The sequence below is a fragment of the Caretta caretta genome, chromosome 6 (assembly GCF_965140235.1).
Source record: "Caretta caretta isolate rCarCar2 chromosome 6, rCarCar1.hap1, whole genome shotgun sequence".
Classification (NCBI taxonomy): Eukaryota; Metazoa; Chordata; order Testudines; family Cheloniidae; genus Caretta; species Caretta caretta.
Window position 1 is genome coordinate 36831603 of NC_134211.1, and position 26225 is coordinate 36857827.

General features: G+C 40.3%; 1 protein-coding gene across 2 annotated transcripts in view; it reads left to right on the top strand.

Moving 5' to 3' along the window:
• Positions 1-1974: 1974 nt before the first annotated feature.
• Positions 1975-26225, top strand: part of OVCH2 (ovochymase 2) — a 30603-nt gene continuing 6352 nt past the window's right edge. Inside the window, exons 1-17 of one of the 2 annotated variants that reach the window (XM_048852578.2) lie at positions 1975-2060; positions 4630-4727; positions 8242-8351; positions 9099-9190; positions 12478-12650; positions 14137-14232; positions 15367-15518; positions 16299-16494; positions 18311-18334; positions 19665-19755; positions 19864-19997; positions 20624-20764; positions 21907-22037; positions 22833-22926; positions 24551-24682; positions 24946-25017; positions 25672-25858. In XM_048852578.2, the coding sequence (XP_048708535.1) occupies positions 4637-4727; positions 8242-8351; positions 9099-9190; positions 12478-12650; positions 14137-14232; positions 15367-15518; positions 16299-16494; positions 18311-18334; positions 19665-19755; positions 19864-19997; positions 20624-20764; positions 21907-22037; positions 22833-22926; positions 24551-24682; positions 24946-25017; positions 25672-25858 (1916 nt within the window). In that variant the 5' untranslated portion in view covers positions 1975-2060; positions 4630-4636. Of the gene's footprint in view, positions 2061-4629; positions 4728-8241; positions 8352-9098; positions 9191-12477; positions 12651-14136; positions 14233-15366; positions 15519-16298; positions 16495-18310; positions 18335-19664; positions 19756-19863; positions 19998-20623; positions 20765-21906; positions 22038-22832; positions 22927-24550; positions 24683-24945; positions 25018-25671; positions 25859-26225 lie in introns of those variants that run through there. The other variant, XM_048852579.2, reaches the window with a different exon arrangement.

Consider the following 26225-nt stretch of genomic DNA (forward strand, 5'->3'; position numbering starts at 1 on the left):
GTCTAAATATACTTAGCAAATGATAACACAACCCACCGCTAAATATATAAGGAAGGTAGGGGAAAAGTAGATTTCTTGGCTGGAAAATTATTGAACATTTACAGCCAAAGACTGGATAGTTTCAAGAGGGGAATTTCCTTGACTTCCCCCTCCTATAAACAAATCACTGAAATATGGTAAGGACTGTCTGGTTATGTAAGTGGATGAAAGGTCAACATTTCTCAGATGTTGTACGGTATGTATTCTCTAAAAGAAAGGAAACTAGCCTATTGAAATCGCAGGTGTGCTTTTATTTTATTAAGGGCCTTTTTCATTGTGTGTAATCAACAACAGAAGCTGTAAAACCAACCGTTTTTATATTCTTTGGTAAATGTTATGTAATTGTTGCAGCTATTTCTTTTGGACAAACTTGAGTCCCCTCTAAATTATACAGGTGCAAATCAGGAGTAACTCAGGGCTAGTCTACACTGGCAACGTTAAAGCGCTGCCGCGGCAACACTTTAACGTGGCTTATGTAGTCGCGGCAGAGCGCTGGGAGAGAGCTCTCCCAGTGCTCTCAAAAACAAACAAACAAAAACTAACAAAAAAACCCACCTCCTTTCAAGCCATGAAGCCATATGTTGTATAGACTATATTAAATTGTTAATTTTGTCTCACCATTAAAACTTGCAATTCTTGCCAATGATCTCTCATGAGCAATTTAACAAGTGTGACTAGGTGACCTTTTAAAAGCTTTAACTCATTGTTTTGCTCATTTAAGTGTCTTTCCCATGAGACACGTAGCAGCCTAAATACCCTCCAGCATTGGAACTGATGGCAAATTAACGGCTTGGGGTGTCTTTGTTTTGTGTGTTGTCCTGTGGCAGTAAGACCAAAGGGTGAGCATACTCACCACCTAATCATTTGTGTTTGGATAGAAAGTGAAGCAAACTCCATACCCAGTGTCCTTTTCTGTTAGTGGGATAAAATGGGAGGTAAATCACAGCCTCTGATCTTTCTGCTGCTCTGATGTCCGTAAATTGGGGCCCTGCCTTTGCTTGGGTCCAAATCTTTATGCCACTGAAACAACCGCTTGCTCAAGCAGTGATCAAATAAAGGCAATTGCCCATAGCCGCTTGACTTTAGCGGCTATGTAATGAAAGTTTGGAGTATTTTGTTGTTGTTCTGCAAAACAACCAGAGTTGTTTCAAATTTTGTAATACTAAAAAAGTGTTTAGACTTCCACTGAATAAGATTCAGTTCTAAAGATAGGGATTTTCCACCTTCTTTGCGTGTTCTTGCTGGTAAGTGTGTTCTTTGTGTGATAATCTGAGAGGGAGGAAGCAAGGCCCTGGTGCATTTCATAGAATCATAGAATATAAGGGTTGGAAGGGACCCCAGAAGGTCATCTAGTCCAACCCCCTGCTCGAAGCAGGACCAATTCCCAGTTAAATCATCCCAGCCAGGGCTTTGAAGTACAATGGAACGCAAAGTTGTTTATAATACCTGAAAATGAAATATGCAGCTAGAAAAGTGACAGGACGGACAGTCAGGCATTGGCCAGCACTGCAATACTGGGATTAGAGATGGGCTTAAGCTGTTAAACTATGGACCCAGACCTGGATTTCAAACATCGCAAAGTTCCTGGGCTTTTGGGTTCAGGGGTTGGGTTTGACCTATTATAAAGATAGTGACCATTTGCAAAATACAGATCTAGATCTGGGTTTGGATTCTGAACACCTAGAAGATGATCAAATTCAAGGTTTCTGTTCTGGCCCATGTCTAGTCTGTATGGAATGAGACTTGTGGTGCTGATTGCCAAGGTTGCAAGGTATGGGAGCGACAGCAGCCAAGCAATGGAGAATGAGGATGGGATTATCAGTGCCTTTGTCTGGAGCTGCTATTGCATCTTATCCAACGTGCAGCAGGGCAAAGACAAATAGGCAGTGGAGGAAGAGAACAAAGAGCAGTTAGAGAAGGCGAGAGCCTATGCTCCTCTTTTGTTGTCTGAGACAAGAGACAGAGTGTACAGTACATGCTGTTCTGTTCCTTTCCCCTTGGACCTCCTAGGTCACTGCACAGTAAGTGTTTCCTCTCTGTATTCTAAATTCCAAACAAGCTGACTGCTTATTCTTATTGTAAGTGACACTGTGTGAATACTTTGTCATATTACTGATGAGAAATGGATATGCCAGGCTCAGTGACATATGGAAAAATAAGTAGTTACACCGTAGCTGTTAGACTTTGTGATCCTGAAAGATGTCACTGTGATGGACTAATCAGTGACCTCTTCATTATATGCAGTTGATTTTATTCTTTACTTCGCAAAGCAGATACGAGCAGTCAGAAAAAGACAGCCCTCAGGATCAGCAAGGGAACAGCGGTGTTTTTTCAGCAGAAGATAGAAGAGCAGCTGCTTAAGGGTGTTTCTAGGATAAGATCTATATACAGTTGAGTTTGATTGAAAATCAGGCATTCAGAACAGGGTGTCATTTGCTATCACCCTGCGACTGATTAAAGGAAGCGAATGGCAAGAACCTACAACAGAATAATGGATCAAGTGGTCAATGCTGAAGCGGTGGAGTTTGGAGTGTGCTACTGTGAAATTAATGGCTGATTCGAAAGTGGCATGTGCACTTCACATGAGAATATGTTCAGAAGCGATTTAGAGGCTAACGGGCAAAATCACATTTATGTGATCAGTGGGGAATTATTTTTTTTCAGAGCATGAATGAATGAAAGAAAATATGTGCCCCAATCAAAATGGTAGTCATACTCTTAGTAATGAAATGTCCTTTTTGTTTCTTGTAAAAATTGGCACATTATCTGTTTGCAGTGTGGAGTTATGTCATTTTTTTAGAGCCTGTGTGGATATGTGTATTTCGGTGGACTCTCTGAATTTGCTCAAGATTTTAGATAGCTATATAGAAATACATACATATTGTTCATCCCATATCTTGTCTCAGACTTTAATGTACACCCTATGCAGGAAAGGGTGCTATTGCCTTTTGTTTTTTGTGGGTATGGCTACACTAGGGAAAATGGTGTATTTTACAACATGACAGCTGAGGGAGCCTAGGATTTACGTTGACGAGCTAAATTGAGGTAAAACAACAACCTGCCCTGACTGCAATAAGATTTTACAATCTGTTAGCGATCATTGTAAGAGTATACCTTTTCCCCAGTTTAGATAAGACTTGTAGCTTTATTTGTGTCTTCCAGATTTCCTAGGATTATTTATCTTCTTCAGTGATAACACCAACTGTGATGATACCTAATTTTGGCCCTTATGTGTTTCATACGAGTTCACTTTTGCTATGCTGATATTTTGGTCAAATCTGTTATTTTATTCCAAATATTTCAAACCACACTATAGTTGCCTACTAATTTAATGAGCAAAAATAAAAAAAAGAAGAATAAATGGAGATGCATTCTCTTTTCTAGGTTTCCCAGTGCAATCTGTCTACTCTGTCTACCTTGTTTAGGCTCCTTAGTATAAAATTTTGAAAAGCAGCAAAATGATTTAGGAGCCTAAGTCCCATTTTCAAGAATGACTTAGACACTTTGACTCACAATGAGACTTAGGTTCCTGTGAGACTTCAGGTCCAAAGGCCCAGGTTTTTAAGGGTATTTAGGTGTTGCTTCACTCAGCATTGCAAGTGTTACAATGCCTAAGTCCTATATTCAAAATTGATCTTGGCACTTAGGAGTCTCCTTGAAAATCAGTGGGACTTAGGCTTCTAAGTACTGAAGTCACTTTTGAAAATGAGACCAACATTTAGGAATTTGAGTGTCATTGTGAGTCAAAAGTACTTCAAGAATTAGGATCCTAAGTCCCATTGACTTTCAAAGAGACTCTTAAGTGTCAATTTTGTTTTGCAGGGCTGTAGCCATGTTGGTTCCAGTATATTAGAGATTATCTCACCTACCTTCTCTCTCTCTCTCTCTCTCTCTCTCTCTCCCCCTCAAGTGTCAAGGTCACTTTTGAAAATGGGACCTTGTCATCTATGTCAATTATACCTTGCAGCGCTGAGTTGAACACCGGAATACCTTTAAAAATCTGGGCCTTAGTTGCTTATGTCCCTTTTGAAAATGAGACTTTGATTCTGCACTTTTGAAAATTTTACACATAGGCTCTTTGAGTCAGGGACAGTCTTTATTTTGTGTCTTGTCCAGCTTGGACACACTGTCAATACATTTCTCAGATCTGCTCTGTTGGCTAACATGTAAAATACAGTAAGTAAACGTCACATACACCAGCAACGAGAACTGTGAAAACTGTATTGACCTACAATTACAACCAATTGGTTTTCTCTGGTGTGATGCTATTATATGTTTACTGTATTAGCTAGATATCACCTAGGGGAGCATGCAATAATTTACAGTTCTGCCATTTGTCTTGAATTGGCTGTTTATTTTTTCTGGGAGACTTCAGAAAATATTTAGCAACAAAGACCTCAGTAACTTTAAGGTTTATAAAAGGTATCATGCTTGGTTAAATTTGGAAAATTTAGTTGTGCCCAGTAAACGCTTTATGGCTGGATTAATGAGTAACCTCCACTTTAATTAGTCAATTGCTGGTCTCCCACAGCGTTATTTTCTTCTTTCCCCCTATAAAAACTCTTCCCATCTTTACTTGGTCACTTACAGCCTCAAAATGCCAGTAGCCCTAGGCGACCTGCTTTTATTCATGCTTGGGATAGTTTGTCTTAGAGAAGGAAACTCCGTGCCACTGCGTCTACAAAAAGGTAGGATCAAGATTTAATCATTTTTTAAAGGCAAAAGCCCAGATTCTCAGATGGTGTAAAACAGTGTAGCTCCATTGAAGTAAAGGAGTTACACTAATTTATATCAGTTGAGAATCTGACCCTAGGTCATGTCTGTCCACTGCAGAGTTTTCAAACTGTTGGGTGCGCCCCCCCCCAAAGGGGCACAGAGGAACATTGGGGTGGTGAGCGGCAACGCCAGGTGGCTTGGGCTTTAGCTCAGGCTTCAGCTCGGCGTGGCAGGGTTCGGAGAGGGAGCGCCACCTCCACCCCGTGACTAATCTCTTTTTGTATGGTTGCGGAGGAGCGCAACCAAAAATTGTAACTCCAAGGGGGGGGGGGACACAGCTCAAAAAGTTTGAAAACCGCTGGTCTACAGTATGAGGTTTAATCCACTCCTTTTGTTATGTTATTGCATGTTTGTGAGTGGACACTTGAGAATAAAAGGTTTTTCAATTTAGCTTAATTCTTCCTTTAACAAACTAAACTAAATCAAAATAAGATCTTTGCAGGTTTGCACCAAAATAACAAAAGTTGTGGATTAAAACTGATGTAGTTATTTCTGTGCCAATTGCATGTTACCAGCCCAAAGTCTTTACTTCAGTTGAAATGAAATGACTTGGACTAGCTCCTCTTTTAAATTGTCTTGTATTTTAAAATCCCAGAGTGTACTCCATTTGGACCCATTTTGAAAAAAAAAATCCTGATAGAATATAATGACTAATCTGGATTGTTTTCACAACTGTGTCCAATTTAATCATACCTCATGATTTTTTAATTGCTATTTGGTTTAGGAATATGGCAATCATTATTAGAAGTGTTAAGAGTCATGTTGTGGATTTCCATCAGTCTCTTATTGAATAATCCAAAAATATGCATGTGGTCAGCGGGGTCTGATTTCAATTACAGTCTGAGAATCCAGAGACACTCCAATGCAGTAAATCTATGAGATCAGAATCAGGCCAATTGTATTTTTTTGTGATCTCAACTTCACTTGTGCAAAAGGGTAAATTAAATTTCAGGCTTGACTCACTGAGGTAGCAATATATTTGTTATTTTGTAAAATGTGTGTGTAGATAAAATATTCTGATAGCAATGGGACTAAGTTTTATTGGTGGTGGAGTGCCAAAGCTCGCAGCAAACCATCCAGTTCTGGCAGATGCTTGCAAAGTTGAACAAGTGAAAAGGGAAATTTTGGAGTTGCATTGCCCAAACCCAGCAAATTACCCATAGTTCCACTGTTTTTTTTTTATTTGAATGTTTTCATGGACATTTAAGTCAAAAGTGGAACATTTTATTACAAACACTGCCAGCTACTCTTGGTATCCTAAATAATGGCACATTTTATTGCTGCAGCATTCTGCCACACAGGTGGCTGCATTGCAGAGATAGGTGAGAGAACCCTATATACATGGTCTGTTAAATGCTTTGGAGACTTTTGACTTCACTGAAAATTTTCACACAGTTTCAAATAGAAAAGCAAAAATGGGAATTATGGCTAATATGCTGGGTTTGGAAAATGCATCAAAACAACAATGCCCTTTTCATTAATACAGATAGCAAGCAGTTGCTGAAATTGGAAAGATTGAGTTTAGCTTTGCAAAAAAACCTCTGTAAACTCAGTATTATTGCTGTAAGTGTTTTTCTGTGTACACACACACAGAGACCCTTAAAAAAATATAAATATATCTGTCTCAGAGAGCAAGCTGGGTAGCAGAGGTATTTAGGCCAGTGCTGAATGCTTTTGAAAAGTCCACCCATAAGTTGCTGATTATCAAAGCCTATGTAGTGGGTAGGTCAACCCCATTGGTCCAAAATGTTTTAAGGGATGCAAACGAGTTTGGCTAAATGCATGGTCCAATAATTGACGGGGTTAGTGGAACAGCAATTCATTCCCAACATTTATATAAAAGGGAATTTCAGATTAAAGGGGTTTTAAGTGTTCCTATGTATATTTTTCCTTGTTTGCCTCTTAATATTTGTTCATGGCAGAAAAAAGTCATATTAGTAAAAATAAAACATGAGGACACCCAAATGGAGAGCTCCTGTAGCATGTAAACAGTTGCTCTTGGCTGGTCTGATACAGGTTCTCTACATTAGTGATTGCCTTCAGATCTCAGAACATATAGCAATGGGTGAGTCACTGGTCTGCTGCATGAAGTACTTAGAGATAGAGCTGGTTTTACATGAGGGGGCACACACCTGTCAGGGATGGACTAGGTTTACATAGTCCTGCCTCAGCACAGGGGGGCTGAACTAGATGACTTCTCGGGGTCCCTTCCAGCCCCACGTTTCTATGATTCTATAAGCTATGACACCAATTGCAGGTTAAACCAATTCTGTCAGACTTTTGCTCCACTGCTTCCCTCCGTTAATTAGCCAATAAAGTGCACTTTGCTGGTGGTGAATTCAAGAATACAAGACAAATACTGAGGCTCTAGTCCTGCAGCCTGAGCTGCACTCCTACATTTCGGCAGAGTCCCACTGAAGTCAATAAGGCTCTGGTGAAGTAGTCCACCAGTGTGAAACTGATTGCAGGATCGGGCTTGAAGATGGGTTCACTTTGTCTCGCGGGGTATAAAAATGGGTCCCCATCTTCCCTCTACCATGAATGACTGCATAAAATGCTTACAATCTGAAAAACAGGGAATGCAGCTTTTGGAGGAAAAGATGGGAAAGCCTAAAAATGGTTTCATAGTGTAAGAAAAAAATACAGATCTGCCTTCCCCTTCCAAAATGAAGGAAGCTGATGACACTACTCAGAAACACAGAGCAGAGCAAACAGACATCTCACAGTATCAGCGTCCCAGGACATATTAAAATGTAACAAAACTGTTCCCTGGATTTGTGAGTGCTTCAAAGCAGGGCTGGAGAAAAGTGGCGCTGGAGCAGCTTTTATCACCTTGAAAGCTTAAGTTTCTTTCTGACTGTACCCAGTGCAGGCACAAAAAATGGAGAACTCGTGTCCTGGTCTACACCAGGACATGAGGTGAGTAGACTTACGTCGCTCAGGGGTGTGAAAAATCTGCACCCCTGAGTGATGCAGTTAAACCGACCTAACTCCTGGTGTAGACAGCGCGAGGTTGGCAGGAGAATTCTCCCATCAACCTAGCTACCGCTTCTAGGAGAGGTGGGCTACCTACGTCGACAGGAAAGCCTCTCCTGTTGGCATAGGTGGCGACTTCACTGAAGCGCTGCAGTGGTGCAGCTGCAGCATTTTAGATCCAGAATAAAAAGGCAATGAGGAAACGCAGAATTATTCCTGATCCTATAGAAACCAGGCACATTAATGAGTGTTCAATGGAAGCTGATTGTATGAGAGGACTACAGGATTGGGCCCTTATATGTCTCCTACTTGATTCTACCCCTGAATGTCTGCATGCTTGTTGGTGTTGAAAACTTTGATGCTAGTCAAGAACAGAATGATACACACGAGCTCATTTTCTTTTTCTTTTCTTTGATTTGATTTGATTGATTTGATTTTGATACCCTTCAGATTCTAGGTGTGGACACAAGCCACATGAAATGAAGCCATGGAATAATTTCAACCTCCTCACTCGCATTGTTGGTGGGAACCAGGTGAAACAAGGCTCGCATCCATGGCAGGTTAGCGCAAGGGAATGCAGTTTTATCTTGTGCCACTTTGGGAACAAAGGCCCAACTTTTCATAGATGTAACAAAAGCAGAAAGGCAGGGGTACTTTGTGCTCATTGGCACATCTGGTGCTCTATTGTTGAGTTCCATGCTGCTTTTAGCAAGAGCAGTGAAGCAAACAGAAGGCAGGAATAATTTCCACACTCTCCAAGTTCCTAGAAACTTTTGTTATGTTTATTATTGGGTCTTAAAGGGAGTCTGTAGCTGGTCTGTTATAAATAGGGATGGGTGAGCTTGTTTGGAAGATAAAAGAACCATCACAAACCTCCAGAGAATGTAGTGATTGGGAAGAGGGTGGTGCCTTGTACTGTTTGGTGGTCTGAGACCGCAAACTAATTTCACATAGGACACCGAACAGCTGTGAAGGCTTCTGGCAACCTGTCTGAATTGTAATGCATAGAGTCTAAACAACCAACTCCCCTCTCCAGTGTGCTGAATATGTCCATCTTTTTGCCTTTGTGAAATATAATTTGTACTCATGTCACAAAATTTTTTGGAGATAAAACTAAACACTTATTGGGGCTCAATGGGAGCTCTAAGAGCTGAGGACACCAAACCCCGCCCGAATGCCAAGAAGTGTTGTTGAATTTTCTTAATCAGTGTTAACTGTAATGTGGTGAAGGCTTTGAGAATGCTCTCTTTCCTAGATCAAATCAAGATGTACAGATTTTTACATGACAGGCATTCTTTATGATGCAGGTTTCCTTGAAACGATGGCAAAGGCATTTCTGTGGAGGCACGATTGTTTCTGCTCAGTGGGTGGTCACGGCAGCTCACTGTGTTTTAGACAGGTATGGATGAGGAATTTTACTACAGGGCTGCAAGTGAAGAAAAGTGTATTGCTAATAAAAGTGCTTGCGCTATGGCATTTGTCTGTGGAAATTGTTTACAGACCCCAATAACCTTTCCATCTGAAAAATACTGGTTGCAAATTGAATTTTTATTGGGCGCGTGGGGGGATGGAAAAGAACTCATAAAAGTTCACAAGCCATTTAAAGGAGGAAAATAGACCCAAAGTGTAGTAAGGAGCAGCTATGTTGTTCGGGGCGAGGAATGTATATCCAGCAATTCCAATGGAGTGTAATATTTCTGTAAAGGTTACTTTGAAGCGGCATAATGCAAGACACTAAGGGCTCAATCCTGCCTCATTGCAGGCCACAAACTTCCAGTAAAATAACCAAGAATTTTGATATGCAGGATCAGGCTCTTCAAAAGAAACAAACCTTAACAAAAACTGGAATCTTGTGGGATGAAAGATGTCCAGTAAAATCCAGGGTGCTAATGGAAGAGAGCTAGAGACTCAATAGGTGGCACTCTTACCTCTGAGTACAAACTGGGTCCCATTATAGCACCAGGGAGTACACTGCTGCTGGAGATTCTCTTTGCAATTAGCAACGATTGATACCCCTGACCTAACCTCCCCTGATATAACACATCTTGGGGGAACCCAGGATTATGAGGCTCCTCGCTACAACCTGCCCTTAGCGTGAGGAAGCCTTGTCTATGCCTTTTGTAGGTCAGTTCCCCATTTCCATGGGCAACACAAGCACTTTCTCTTCTTTAAGCCTTGCAGGCTCCATTGTCACGCTGTAGATTAGCAACTGGCACGCTCCAACGCTTGAGCCACCAAGCATCTCTCTGGAGTGTCCAGCCTCTGGTTCACTGACCGCATACTTGCAGTATTCACAGATTCACTGCTTCCAAAGAAGCAGCATGCCCCTGCTTACCAGTTCCTCCTCAGATTACCACTCCACCTAACACAGAGCACTTAGATATGTGTATTGTAAAATCAAGGATAAGGCTTATTTAACAAAGCACAGAGATTCGAGTAGTACCAAAGAGAAGTATTGGCAACAAATGGTTACACATTCTAGAACCTACATGTAATCACGTCTTTAATGTCGAGTATTGCGCACCCAAAATCCTTGCAGCACTTTACAGCCTGGCTTGACTGTGGCCTTCTCTGAGATAAGCACGCTGTCAGCTTGCCCGCTAGGTGACAGACCTAGTGTGTTCCTTTGTATTCCAAGATATACCAGCACAATTCTTTGTCTTTTATTCATAAATAGGGAATTTCTCTGCTGTTTGTTTCATCCTGTAGATTTCCTCTCTTGTCGATTTTTTGCAGTCTTAGGGTGTGTTTACACTGCCCACATTACAGCATGGCTGCGGCAGCGCTGTGACGTGGGCAGTGTAGTCACACAGAGCTCTCCCGGCGATAAAAAAAAAACAAAACCCACCCTGAATGAGGGGTTGGTAGCTTTATTGCTGGGAACTGTGTCTATGCTGGTGCTTTTCAGTGGTAAAACTTTTGTCACTATGGGGTGTTTTTTCACACCTCTGAACGACTAAAGTTTTAGCCCTGAAACTGGCAGTGTAGACACAGCCTTACTTAGCCCTTAGCTCAGTATCCAAATAGGCATACATTGTGAGGCATACAATACACGCTACCCAAATGGCCAGACAGAGATATAAGTGTCTGTTACCTGCTGCCTGACAGGAACCTTAAGAACATCCTTTTCAGTATAGATACATAACTTCTTAATTATCTATCCATACATGTCACAATGATGATTATGAGCTACTGGTTCTCTGTAGAGACCTTACATACTACCTTTTGGTGAACTGTTAGGAATCTATCTGAATCAAGGGATCCCTGTAAAACTGTATATACTCCGTGTCCTCTGCCAGTTGGCATCAAGGGGTCCCTGGGTCACACATAGTAATTAAAGATCCCACACCAGGGAGCTGAGGGGAGAGGCGGGAGCTGAATTAACCCCAGTTTCTGTCCCTTGGCTTAAGCCTTATGAATCAGCACTTTCACGGAGAAATCAGAAGGCTAAAGATGCTTATCTGTAATGTAGAACAGTTACTTTTTAAAAATTAGGAATGACTCATATCACTGAGCAGATTCATCAAAGGGACAGGGGTTCAGTTTTGAATGTTAATAGGAAAATGCCTTGTCTGGTTACTACCTGTGAATAATTTTAACAAATTAGGCTGGGATTTTCAGAGGCATCTACGGGAGTTAGATGCCAATTCTGTGGGAAGTTTGCACCTAATTCCTTTAGATGCCTTTGTAAATCCTAGCATAAGGAGATCAAAACTGAATTTCTCTCTGGAAAACCAGCACTTCCTAACTACTGAAGTGTCTAATCTATGTATGCAGTAGTTTTGTGTAATTATTGTACTGCATTGCTAATTTCATTGAGACCTAGGATGGAATCCACTTCTATGGGGAGAGCCAGCACAGGGATGATATACCACTTTATGCCCTCACAATAGGGTCCAAATGGGAGCTAAATGGTGTGTAAGCAGTGCTTTCCTCTGCATAGTGGTGAATTTCACCCTTACTGTTAGGATACAGGACTGGGAATTTTTTGATCTGGGTTCTAGTCCTGATTCTGCCACTGACTCAGAGGATGATCTTGAGGAAGTCACAGGTTAGTTTCTCTGTGCCTTAGTTTTCCCATCCAAAAAAACATCATGATCTAATGTTGAGAGCACAGGGCTAGAAATAAGGAAGTTCCTGGGTCTGCCACTGACTTGCTGTTTTGCTTGAGCAAGTCACTACTGTGTACCTCAGTTTCCCCATCTTTTCTTACTTCACATGGGTGTTGTGAGGATAATCTATTAATGTTTGTAAAGTGCTTTAAGATCTGTGGATAGGAAGTGCTACATAATGGCAGTCCTTATCAAAATTATATGTTAAAAAGACTGAGGGGATGTCTACACTGCAGTTGGAAGTGTGACTGCAGCATGTGTAGACATCCCTGAGCTAGCTTTAATCCAACTATCTTCAATACCAACAGCAGTTAATCTGCAACAGCGTGGGCCTCAGTGTGGGCTGTACAAGCCCATTCAGGATGCTGGGTATTTACTTAGACAGCTAGCCTATGCTGAAGCCATGCTTTACTGCTAGATTTACTGTTACCTAAAGTAAAGCTAGCTTGGCGGTGTCTGCACATGCTGCCAACACACCTCTGATTGCAGTACAGACATACCTAAGAATACCTATATTTTTCATTGTCCCGTTTTTCTACTTTTGCTCTTTAAACGTTAACTTTCTACCCTACAGACACTTACGCGATTACCTGAACATCACTGCTGGAGAACATGATTTAAGTCTCATGGAGGAAGGAGAGCAGACACTACCAGTTAAAGCCATCATTAAACACCCAAATTTCAACCCCAAAAGACCAATGAATTATGACATTGCCCTTGTGAAGCTGGATGGTGCTTTCAACTTTAGTAAGGCCACAATGCTATACAATTATTTGTAATTATAAACATTAAACTCACAGACCTCCCTGTTAAACATTGTTGTTAAAGCATAACTCCTAAGGAGAAATATTTTATTTTAATTTTAAATAAATTTCTTCATAGAAAACATAATTGTATCATAATAAAATCTACAGCATAATGGAGATGGAAAAATAAGAATACATCAGTGTGCATGGCCTTTGTGTTTTTGAGAAAGAGTAATTAAAGGTCTGGAGGCAAGTCAGAAAAATAACTGAGGTGAATAGACTTATTCACATGGAGCAGAACCTTGAAGAATAGGGTATTACTCATTGGGAGTACAGCTGTTAGAATTTGGCCCTAAGTATTTAACTGAAATGCTTGTGTTGAAAAGAAATTATGTTCGTGCGTCCACAGAGTGGCACTCCCAGTATGTTCCAGCTGGGCCAGATTAAGGCAACTCAGGGCCCTAGTCAGTGGTGCTGGAACAATTGTATAGGGGTGTGTGTGCTGAGAGCCATTGAACCAAACTGTAAACCCTGTATACAATAGAAATGTCAAGCTAGGGGGTGCAGTAGCACCCCTAGTTCCAGCACCTATGGCCCTAGACATAACATAACATGACATGGGCCGTTTCTATGGCCCTGCTACTGTCATCACCCCACCACCCACTTTTGGTAGAGGTGACTGGAGTTCCCCTCTCCTTCCCATAGAAGCAGAGGAAGGACATGGAGTTCTCTTTATAGTGACAGCATGGACCCACCTCCGTTTGGGAGTAGGAAACAGAGACAGGGACAGCAGCTTGCATTCATTCTTTCAGTACTTACTCCAGCAGTCAGGGTGGGTGAGCTGGGCCCACTGCACTCTCTCCTCTTACACAGGGATGTCTCCTGGAGTAGTGTTGACAGTGCCCTCCGGAGCAGTGTACCTTGCTGTTAATACCACATTGAGATGCATGAGCCAGTTATCTCTCTCAGATCTATTGTTTCAGGTTCTCTGCAGACTCAGGCACACATCACTGTGTTGTTTATACTTGGTTCACATTTGCATGGTTTCCTTTGCAAGCATGAGGACCAGATTATTTTTTTAACAGGAAAATTTAGATTCTTTTATAGAAAGATAATTTGAGTATCTAAGGTCTGTAATACCTATGACTTAATCTGGTCATCCATTCTGTCAAGCTAACAAATGGCAACACAATGAACCAATGAATTCTCAGGTTAAAAGAATACATTCATCCAATAAAGCACCAGGAAAGAAGGTAACCTCCTCAGAGGTGCTTTGAAAACAGGCATTGGTTATCATACTCTGAGGGCATGAATGAGTTTCCAGCAGCTTGTAACAGGTATCTTTTTCAGATTAACTCTCTGATTGATGTCACAATAAACTACAGTGCTATTTTATTTAAAGATTTAGTTGAGAAGTAAAACAAAGCTTATGTTCTTCAGCTCTTCTTTCAAATATTTTACAAGAAATTCATGTATATTCATGGTAGGTTCATCAGTTTTGCCAGCCTGCCTTCCTGATGTGGGTGAAAAGTTTGATCCGGGAGATGTTTGTACCACTTGTGGTTGGGGCCGTCTAAAAGAGAGTAAGCCACTGAAATAACTTTTTAATTTTCTTAGTATGGCTTATAAGCTCCTTTATTTTATTTTTTTCCTATTTAGGTGCTTAGCAGTTTGTGCAGCAGCATCAAATCTACAGACCAGACAAATGGTGTAAACTCTGTGTGTGTGAGAGAGAGACAGAGTTCTTTTAACTGGGATTCTAATGCAAAGCCTTACACATTTTTCTGACTCTTCAGTTTTGTAACATATTATGTTGGGTCAGCTTGTATCTGAAAGTCAGAACACAGACAATTTAGGCATCTAGCCACAGGTGGGCCAGGAAGAAAACAGCAGCTAAGAATCAGAATTGGAACTTCAAAACAGAGCTTAAGTGGTACAATGGCTCTGTGTGGTCCCTCTGCACTGTGCACAAGAGTAAATTTCACTCTGAATGTATTACAGAACTCTGAAGTAGTTTGCCAAAGGAGGTTGTGGAAGCAGGAGGTATAAACTCAAGTCCTCCTACATATCCAAGTATTTTATTTTGAACATTTTAACTTTTTCTTTTAGTTCAACTGTCCGAGGGTGGAATAGTTTTGCTTTTTCTTTAAAGGTGAACTGAAATTCTTTCTATATGTATTAATAAGGGTTTTATAACAAACTTAAAATACATCTGTGGTATATAATCTGAACATCATATGAAAATCTTGAAATCAGGAGTTGTATTTCATAGTTACAAAAATGATCCCATTTCATAGGGTGAAAATGTCTGGGGGGATATTTTGCATGAAAACAGGACTTTGAGGGGCGGGGGAGAACGAGCTGATTTTTGTTTCAAAAGTGGTCTCTTTTTAATGAAAACCGGTTTTCTAAGGCTCCTATCCTGCAATGGCCTCTGCATGGGCAGATCCCAGTGCCTGCACACGTCACTACAGGATAGGGGCCTACATTTTCAAATCAAGACAGTTGAAATTTTATGCAGCCAAAGATCAATATTTGAATTGAAATATTATACACCCACATAAAACTTCACACAGTCATATACCCAATGGCTGTTTCTCAAAATACAACATTTAGACGATGAAACTTCGCCAAAAAAACCCCTGTCATTATCCACTGAACTTCCAGTATGTCGAGCAAACTCGTTTCCTTATTTTTTCTTTAATCTTCTATTTTAGATGGAATCCTCCCTCAGGTCTTGCATGAAGTCAACTTGCCAATCCTAGACAACAAGGAATGTTCTAGAGCTTTGTCAACCTTACGGAATCCAATCCGAGGAGACACTTTAATGTGTGCCGGATTTCCAGATGGAGGAAAGGATGCATGCCAGGTTGGTGGAACAGATAGCCTTGCAGACCTTGCTGTAGCTCACATTTGTGTGTGTCTGTGTTTTGAGTGAATAGACGTATGCTATAATACAATGATCGGCAGTGTAATCCATTTGATATTTTAACTCTTCAAGGATGGCCAGTATAATCCATTCATGACTTCACTCCATTTTATTCTCACATCCCTTGTGTATGGGTTCCTTGAAATTACTTAGGGTTTGGAAAACCTTTCAGGTTAGCCTTTTGGAACATGTCCCAGTGCAATAACACTTGGAACTTCTCCTATTCAGAACACTTCATCAGCATTAACGAATGAAGTCTCATAATACCCCAGGGAGGTAAGTAACAAAGTGGTGCTCTGATTATCAAGAAGGAAAAACTGAGGCATGGAAGTTAAATGAGACGCTCCTGGCCACAGAGGGAATCAGTGTCAGAACCAGAACTAGAATTTGAGTTCCTCGCTTCAGTCCTGTGCTAAGACCATAACTCATCCCACTCTTGCACTAAAAATGTGGACATGCATCTTGGAGACAGGGAACATGGTTGTCTATCTGTTTTTTCCTCCCTCTCACCCTCACAATGATCCTGACTAAATACAGCAAGCCCAGCTGTGGAGGCACAGTCTGATTTCCTTGGTTATCTTAAAGGGACATGCCCTAAAATAGCAGGGGGATTACTCCTGTACAAAATACAGCTGGATTTTTCTGGAATCATCCAGTGGGAGCTCATACTTGCTTAGTCACATACATGCTTTATATTAAGATGGGTTACCTTTATTATAGGGTGATTCTGGAGGCCCTCTTTTGTGTAGGCGTAAGCATGGTGCCTGGACTCTAGCTGGGGTGACCTCCTGGGGTATGGGATGTGCTCGAAGCTGGAATGATAACGTGAGGAAAAAGTATGATCAGAGAGGATCGCCAGGGGTTTTCACAGATCTTCGTAAGGTGCTCTCCTGGATTCAAGAAAACGTCAATACTGGTAATAAAACCTCCACAAATACATTAGTAATATGTAGGAGTAATGATTTCCTGGTGTGTTCTTCATGGCTCCATTTTTTTTTTTAAGCTTTGCTTCATAGCAAATAATGATTATGGATTTCATTATGTGTCTAGCTGGACAGCACTCCGATTGCTGATTCTTCATAGGAATAGAAAGGTCATTGTTTAGAACTGTTGCAAATAGTGACTATTTTATTATCATTTTATTTTATTTTGTCTTCTCCCTGGACAACCATTGAGTTTCAAGGATTGGATTCAGTTGGTGTGTTAAAATGGAACTTTCATTCATTTACATCCTTTTCATTAGTTTACAGCAGAATATTTGTGATCTCTTGGGCCCAAACCTGCACTTCTTGAAGTCACTGGTAGCTTTCCTTGAGTGAGCTGTGCTGGGTCAGGCGTTGTAACTGTATGGAGAAATCCATACTTTCATGAGTTCTCCACCTTTCACACGTTCCCTCACTGTGCACAGAGAGTAAAATCACTCTCTTGCAGAGGGTTAGCATGAGGATTATTCACCACTTCTAAATTAATGGAACTGATGACTTAAATGGTGCATAGGCTTTGTGCTGTCACTCTACACAAGGGTGAATTTTACTCAGAGCAGTTATAAGTTGAGCTAATATTTTCTTCAAATTTGGGCTATTTTCTTTAAATGAAATCAAGGGTTGTGGGAGTATAAGTGGAGATAAATATGCATTAGCTGAGATTCACATATACTGGCTGCAAAATGTTTTTTTTTCCCACAGAATTTAAACAAAAAAACATTTTTAGTGAAAATGTGAAAATGTCACTGAAAGTTTCAACTTTTGATTGAAAAACTGAAATATAAAAAAAACCTGAAATCAAATAAAAAAACAAACATTTTGTTTTCAGGGTTTTGGTTTCCAGTGAAAAATTGAAATGTCTTCAGGAAAGCACCTGCTTTCCATGCAAATTTTCATTTAATTGAAATTCTAATTTTCCATCAAGAAAAGGTTTGAGTGGAAATTTTTTTCAGCCTTATTCATATATTCTTCTTCTTTATTACTTATTTGGTTATTCTGCTTAAATTATTTGGAAATAACCTAGCTCGACATAAAAAGGGGTGCTTTAGAAGCAACCCATAAAATATCATAAATTCCATTTGCACCCACCTTACAGCCCCTTCACAATGTCAGATCAGTACAAGAGGTCTGATAGTACAACTGAGCATCAGGCCCAGAATGTCATTTGTATGACACTACCAGCCAGATTCTGCCACCCTTAATCTGCTAAATAGTACCTTACTCCACAAGTAATCACATTCAGCTCAATGGGACTACTCAGAGTAGGATGCTACTCTACTTGATTAAGGATTTATCTGCATATGAGTTATTCTGGAATAGCTATTTTATTAATAATAAATATAAATAAAATAGGTATTCCAGAATAACTCCATGTGGGGGACACACTTTCTTATTCCAGAATGAGTGCCTTTTTCTGAACTAGCTTAATCCACTTCCAAAATAGATTAAACTAAACTGATAAAAAGTGCTGTTATTTCAAAATAAGTGTGTCCACATATGGAGTTATTCTGGAATACCTATTTTGCTTAAAATTCACACCCTATCTTAAGCCCTAAAGGTGCCAGAAGCCCTAAAGGTGACAGAGTCTGGCCCAGAGTTAGTAATTTCTGATTTAAAAAAGAAGTTTGATTAAAATTCACTATACTTTTTACAAATTTATTCATTCTGATAAAGGCAAAGTGTATAAAAGATTTGTCATGAGACTGAATGTGCTTCTCTAAAATTCCTTTTTTTCCTCCCCCAAACTAGATTTGCAAATGAAAAGTTCTACAGGTGAGTACTTTAACACATTCTACCTGTGTTAGAGATATTATGGCAAATGATATAAAAACTCTATTGTTACATTAGCTATGATGGGGGGAAAATACATATTTATGGTCTGATCTTGTAAACAATTAAACCCTGATTCAGCAAAATATGTATTTAAAGTTTAAGTTCATGCTTAAGTCTGTCCCTACTCAGGAAAGCACCTAAGAGTGTGCTTAAATATGGTTGACCTCAGAAAGGGAAGTGGGATTTGAAAAAAAAATCCTTTAGAGCACCTAATATAAAAATAAATGTTTTCATTCATTTTTATTTGCATTACTTTGTAAACAGATATTTTTAAAAAGAGTTAAATATTCCTCTGCAGTGTAGGAATGAAAACTCAAATAGTACATGAGAACCAGAAATTGAGTGGGCATATTTTGAAGTGTTATATGTAAAAAATAGAGTCTGTGGTTTGCATTCTTCCTTTCCACTATGTAGTTGTACTCAACTCTTCAGTAAACAAGTAGGTTTATTTATAGGGCTGTCAATCACAGTTAATGCATGTGATTAATGCAAAACAAATTAACTAAATTAAAAAATATAGTCACTATTAATCAGTTTTAATCACACTGTTAAACAATAATAGAATACCAATTTAACTTTATTATAAATAGTTTTAGTTTTTACTACATTTTCAAATATATTGATTTCAATTACAACAGAGAATACAAAGTGTACAGAGCTCACTGCATATTATTTTTTATTATAAATGTTTGCACTGTAAAAAAGATAAAAGAAATAGTATTTTTTTCAATTCACCTCCTACAAGTCCACTCAGTCCTACTTCTTGTTCAGCCAATCGCTAAGACAAACAAGTTTGTTTACGTTTATGGGAGATAATGCTGCCTGCTTCTTATTTTCAGCGTCACCTGAAATTGAAAACGGGCATTAGCATGGCACTATTGTAGCCGGCATTGCAAGGCATTTACGTGCCAGATACGCTAAACATTCGTATACCCCTTCATGCTTCCACTTGTAGGATCTTAAGTTTTACATTGTTTTGTTTTTGAGTGCAGTTATGTAAAAAAAGAACGAAAGAGAAAATAATAACTCTACATTTTCCTGGGCCTCACTGTTCATTAAAACTTTGTTGTCTGTTCCCCTACATGTGAATAAAGGGGGTAAGCAGGAGGGAGACACAATACAAATCTAATCTTGTGACAAAAATGTATCTGAGAAATTTTAAAACAGTAATCTCGTAATCCTCCTTCCATGCTAGATGAGCTTTTGGGGGTAGCAGATGACTGTATGTCAAACCTAATTTTCTGTTTCATTTCAAACCCCCACAATGCAGCATCATGTAGCATCCAGGATGGTAAACTCCCCAGCAATGAAGGTGAATTACGTTTCCCAGAAAGTCCCAAACATTTCTATCAAAACAACCAGTGAGTAGATGCAAGCATTCCTTTTTCAGAAGCTACATGCAATGACCTTGCAGCTGTAGTTTGTTGTTTGATTGCAAACAAGAACTCATCCAGTTTGTGTCATTGCAGGTTGTGTGTGTGGACTCTGCTGGTCCCAGAAGGAATGCATATACTACTTAATTTCTCCCATTTTGATGTGGAATCAGACATGTTCTGTGACTATGATTCTTTGTCAGTGTATTCAAAAGATGACAGACTTGTTGGTGAGTTGCTTTTCAGTGATTCTGTGAAATATTTTCATAGAGTCCTTCAATGTTGTTTAAAGTTATAATAGAAACTGGATCCACTGCTTTCAGGCTGTGTATGTGTTGTCACTGATCACACTGAACTCATGCTTGCAAGTTACATGTCATGTGTCCCTCTAGGAGCTTGGCCACTAGATGCTAGCAGTTTACTATTTCCGCTAGCTAATGGAGTTACCCTTTAACTTCAAGTGGTAGAGGCTTGTATTTTGGTAAAAAAGGGCCTTGGTTGAAAGCCTGCTGACAACTCATGCAGGAGTGAGTGGTATTGCCCTCTTATTACAATTTATTGGGGAAAAGTGTTTGGAGGAGGAACTGAAGGTTCAGTGAAATGATAATGGGCCAGCACAGAGGATGTTAGTTTTTAGCTTTTGGGCTTTTTCAGTTGTAAAAGCTTTTGGACTTTTGAAAAGCCCAAACTGAAGGACTGTAAGAATTCTAGTTATATTTGTACTTTTGATTTTTTTTTAATGACCAAATACTGTAGCTGAGGTTTTATTATTTTGATATGCATACATTTTCTCAACCAACTTTACTACGTTTTTTTAAAGATGATTGTTCTCTAATAATAAATATGTAATTTGCAGGGAGATTCTGTGGGGTTGACTCTCCACTACCCATTTTGCTCAGCTCCAATGGCATAAAGCTGAAATTTGTCTCTGATAACAAGGCTTCTGGAACTGGATTTTCAATGGTGTACAGAGCTCTTCCACCAGATGCTCTTCCTGGTAAGTCTTAGTGCTATAGCATATCCTCCCTGTCAATTCGTTGTATAAAATCCAATGTATTCTTGAAGTTAGCTGTTCTGAGGCCTATGTAGTTGCACAGTCAGGCACATGGCCTGAGAAAGTGGGGATGGATCTTGATTAAGTTCAGTCTGAGGCTTGGTTTGAGGCTGAAAAAGCATTAACATAAAGGATGAAGGTGTGTGAGTGCTCTTTCTAAGCAGATGATGGGATGGAGAGGACAAGGGAACTAACTGCAAATGGGACTATCAGGGGGCTGTCCTGAAAAACCCTATTGCTATGAGGAATCAGGAGAGAGAGTGTCTCAGTGAGAGCCCCCCTCCTGTAATTTCCTCCCCACCAACCAAGTGGGATAACATCCTGTTCCCTACAACACAGGGGTGTTCTAAGGCTTATTTAATTAATTAATGTTTGTAAAGTGGCAGAGATCCTCAGGTGAAAGATGCTACAAAGGATCCTGGGTCCAATCACTCCTTCTAGGAGGGAGTCCAAGGGAGACTGCTAAGTAGGAGGAAATGTGTTTGGGTCGGGTTTGTTTTCCCCATGGAACAGGTCCCAGGGCCAGCCTCCAAATCTGGAAGATCCCCTGATCAAGCAGAGAGAGGCCTTGTGTCTCTGTGACTCTGTTTGCTTCATTCCTTGGCAGAGCGATTCCTTTTTAAAGGCTTCTGCAACTGTGTGGCAACTGCCCCCAGCACTCCTCTTAAAGGAGATTGCCATCTGGAGGAAGCATATCCACTGGCCATATTACCTTTCCAACCTGATCTCCGAAGGGTATAGGGGGAGGCAAAGTGCAGCTCCCTGGCCTTTTCTTGTCACACTCCTTCTGCTGCGGCTCTACACAGATCCCAGTACCTGCAGAGTGCTCTCTGCAGGTTTGGGAGAAGTATGTTACTGCTGTGGGCTGGCTCTCTCTTCCATGTGGGAGGGGGATCATCTGAGGGGAGAGGGTCCCCTCTGTGCATGGATCATAGTAATGGGCCAAATCATTCTCCCTTTCTTTTTCTGTATTTCACCTGTGAGAGCACTGCTTGGGAGCTGTTCTGGATTTTAATTTAATGGATGGACAATGAATAGGAAAACACTTGCTTCCCTTTGATTTTTTTTTTCCTGTGTGTTTCTAGATTCTGGATGCGGGTCCTTAGCTGTCCTCTTTGAAGGAGGAGTGATACAAAGTATGAACTATCCTGAGCCCTACAACAATCTGGCAGACTGTCACTGGATTATTCATGCTCCAGAGAACCATGTAATCAAGGTACAGTGCAGGAAGGGCTTACACCTTTCATTCTGTGCAGATAATTTCTTTTGGAAAGAAATAAGTCGTATACTAAGTGTTGGCAACAAACGCTTACTTTAGTTAACACCTTCAATTCTTGTGTAGTGCTGCTGGGTCCAGTGCATGCCTCTTACATTCAATCCGAAAAACAGCTGTATTCTCATATTTCAGATCTGTTAGAACTGTAACAAAGTTTGGAATCATTTAGACTTGGGCTTTTGGCTTGGCCCGCTGGCACTAGTTGCAAATCGTGGATCTGGATCTAGGTCTAAACTCCAGTTTCTCCAAAGTTTTGGGGATGTTTGAACTGGGTGTTTTGGTTCATTACTAGTGTAAATTAAAATTATATTTCTCTCATTAGCTATAAACATAATGATTTTCCTCCTATTAGCCTTTTGTTGAAGATAAAACAACAAATCAGTTTAATATTGCATACACCTTCTATCAGGGGACTTGTGGCACCTTAGAGACTAACAAATTTATTTGTGCATAAGCTTTCGTGAGCTGCAGCTCACTTCATTGGAATGCATCCGATGAAGTGAGTTGCAGCTCACGAAAGTTTATGCTCAAATAAATTGGTTAGTCTCTAAGGTGCCACAAGTACTCCTTTTCTTTTTGTGGATACAGACTAATACGGCTGCTACTCTGAAACCTATCAGGAGACTGTATCCTGTCCTTAGAGGAGCATGACCTAGGGTATTAAAGATCTGTAATAGATCTTCCCATCTCTTAATACTAGCTCTATAATCTAATTCTTTCCTTTTTCTTTTTAAGCTTACATATGAGTATTTTGAAATAGAGGAAAATGAAGACTGCTCCTATGACTCTGTAACAGTGTATGAGGATGTGACAAGAGAGGAAGAAATAGGTTTGTTTTTTGGTTTTCAAAACAGGTCATTGATTCAGACCTGGCTTCTGTTGTTCTCATTTTGTATCTCCAAACACTATAATTTAGCAAGTAAAAACTTGACAGCCTGTAAAGTAAAGTAACAAATCAAAAAAGAGCAATTCCCCTTTACTGCCACTAGATGCTGAAATGAATAGTATTCTCAGTACAGTACACACTGACATTTTTCACCACTGTTCCTTTTCAGAGGACTATTATCTACTATCCATTTACTTAAATAGAGAAACACATCTACATCATTAAAATCTTGGGTATTTAAATTGTATCCTAAATGCAGTGCTTAGGAAATACTGCCAGATACGTGTTTTGCACCATTGGTGTTTGACACACTGATTATACAAACACCTTAGGTGACCTGAGTTCAGTTTGCTTTTCAGGGGCTTGTTCTTCTTCACTATCCCGGTGAACATTGGTGTAACTCTCATTAACTTCACTAGAATTGCTCCAGGCTTATGGCAGTGTACCAATAAGTTAGAGGAGAACTGGGCCTAAGGACTTGTGCTATGGTTTGTCAAGGGCTTGGAATACGTAATAGGCCCAATTCATCTCTGTGCTGGTGGTAGTGTTGGAGCAAAGACACAGGGGAGGTAGCTTGTGCCTCCCTTTATTCAGAGACTGCTGGGACCAGATGGGCCCTTGGTGGTCTAAGGAAGCCATCAGGACTGCCTTAACTTGTACCTCCAGCAATGGTTCCTATAGGCTTGTGCAGGAGTACAGGACTGCTATGGCCAATGCCTTGCCACTCCAGCCCATGCAGGAGATTGGGTGGAGTGGGATTCCTGCACTGGGGATATTTTCCAGAGGAGTCTTATGGTTACTTTCAGCCCCTTTGCGGCAGCATAGCAAGGCTGAATTTACCTGTAGGCTTTGATTACTCTTTACTGACTGAAATTGGCTTTGTTTGGAGGAATCTGAAAGCCGCTGGAGAATGTAGTTGTGCTGTTGGGAGCAGCTTTGTGTCTTTGGAAGGTAACAGTAGCTTTTTTGAGATGAGAAGGTAAGAGAAGAGGGAACACCGAACATCTAACGGTGTGGTACCATTTGTAAACTACAAACTAATCATTTTTTGTAATAACTTGGTCAGTTAATGACAGTGGGATGCTTGGATGATGCAAGGAAAGCCAAATCTCCAATGTATTCCTCCCACAGTTGTGAAACCTGATGAAAAGGACACAAATACCCACAACAGAACTGGCAGATATAAATCTATGAATGAATGCTCCACAAATCCTCATCTTGACAGCTGAGGTTAGACATGGACCAGATCTAATTATCCTGAGACATGGGAGGGAATCTAAGAACCTAAACACAAAATTGAATTTTGCAAATGGCTTCTGTATTTATGGACCAAAGTCCTGGATCCAAACTCCTTGAATTTTTGGGAAGTTTGGAATTTGGATTGAAATATTGTTGCTGAGTTCCATGAGAGCTCATTCTAACATATACAAAATTAGGTTTCTTTCCAATCACGTCTGTGTTTTGGAAAAAGTGTGCTTCTCCTTTCCACCTTCCCCTTTTCTTTTGTTGCCAGTAAAGGATATAATAGTTATATATAATCTTTTGTAAATCTTGGGTCTGTCTTTAGCTAGGTCTTGTGGATTTGCTGTCCCAGCGCCTGTTTTGAGCACCTCTAGCATGATGCTGATCATCTTTCATTCAGATGAAACCGAGACCTTTGGGGGATTCCAGGCCACATTCTCCTTCATTCATGTAGCAGGTAAAAGAATTGAACCATAGTGTATAGGTGGCAGCCTGCTTTGCCTTGGGGGCAGCAGGGGGCTCTGCAGCGAATCTTGGTATTTCACCTGGTTTTGCTCTGGGTAAGTCTCCTGGTAAAATGTAACTGAAGATTTCCGTCATCAGATGTTGTTCCCCTGTAGATAGATTACTAAAATCACAAGAAATTACTAGTTTGCCTCTGTGACAAAACCAAGAGTAACTTAATTTGAGATGCACTAATATGCTATTTTCACTTGCTAGATTTAAATATATCAGATTCTAACAATGAAACAGCACCTCCTGAGGGTCTAGATACCACCACAGAAATTCCAGGTAAGGCATCCTGTGATACACCTTCGTCAGTGGGAATGTGGTACAATTTGCGTGGGGAGGAGGGGAGAAGAATGGCTTATGATTGTACCTTGAGTTGCTCCAAGATGCTCCAGTTGAGAAGAGCTAAAGAAATAAAGGTGTAAAGAATAAAGAGTTGGCTTTAGAGTAGTAGGCCCTGATTGTCTGTCTGGTGCCTGCACCTTGTGCACTCACTTACACCAGTAAAATGTGGGTTTAAAATGCTACTATTTTGATTTGGTAACATTTTGCAAAAACTCACTTTGTACTAGTGTAAGTGATAACACCAGGCACTGGAGAATCATGCCTGTACTTTTAGAAATTGACTTTTCACCCCTAAAGGTTTATAGAGTGGGGTGAGTCTGCAATATACTACAGACCTAAGGCTTATTCATTGTACTGTAGGTGATCTTACTCTTATGAATAGGCTCTTTTTCTGCAACAAGCATCTTCTCTTGGTAGTGGTGTCCCTACACATCTTGATGCATTGCAGCAGGGGAGGTTTAGGGTTAGGAAAAAGGTTGCTGAGGTAGGCTACCCTCACAGTAAATGCAGTCAAGCAAATGTAAACTCTTTCCCCCACTGAAAACTGAACTCTCCTTGAGTATATAAATCCTTTATGTTCCATATTAACAGATGACATCTGTGGAGTGCCTTCAAATCAGCCCAGGTTTCTCTTCAGTAGGATAATGGGTGGTGAGGAAGCTGTGCCCTTCTCATGGCCTTGGCAGGTCAGCATACAGATTTCAGCTGAGCACATCTGTGGAGGAGCAGCTCTTACCAAAGAGTGGGTTGTCACAGCTGCTCACTGCTTTACTTATAAGTAGGTACACATGGAAAGAAGATACTATAAGATTTCTGGAGGGAGTTTTTTTATCACAAAATGTCATGTACTGTACAATGTGATGGATGGATGTGTTTTGATTTAGTTCTATTAGATTGGTGTAAAGTATGGGCAGCTAACATCTTCTCATACAATTAATTTGACACATAAGGGGATACTGACAAGATTTATAGTCCCCAAATCTGTCAGCCCTGGGGAATTCCTCCCTGATTGTTCTGTGCCTCTCCATAGCATGAGCTGCCAGGGCCCATCCACAAATCCAGAAGATCATTCAGAATCTGTTTAGATCAGGCCTCCTGTTGATCTCCCAGGATCTATCTTCCCAGAGGGTTGTGATAGGCTTGTC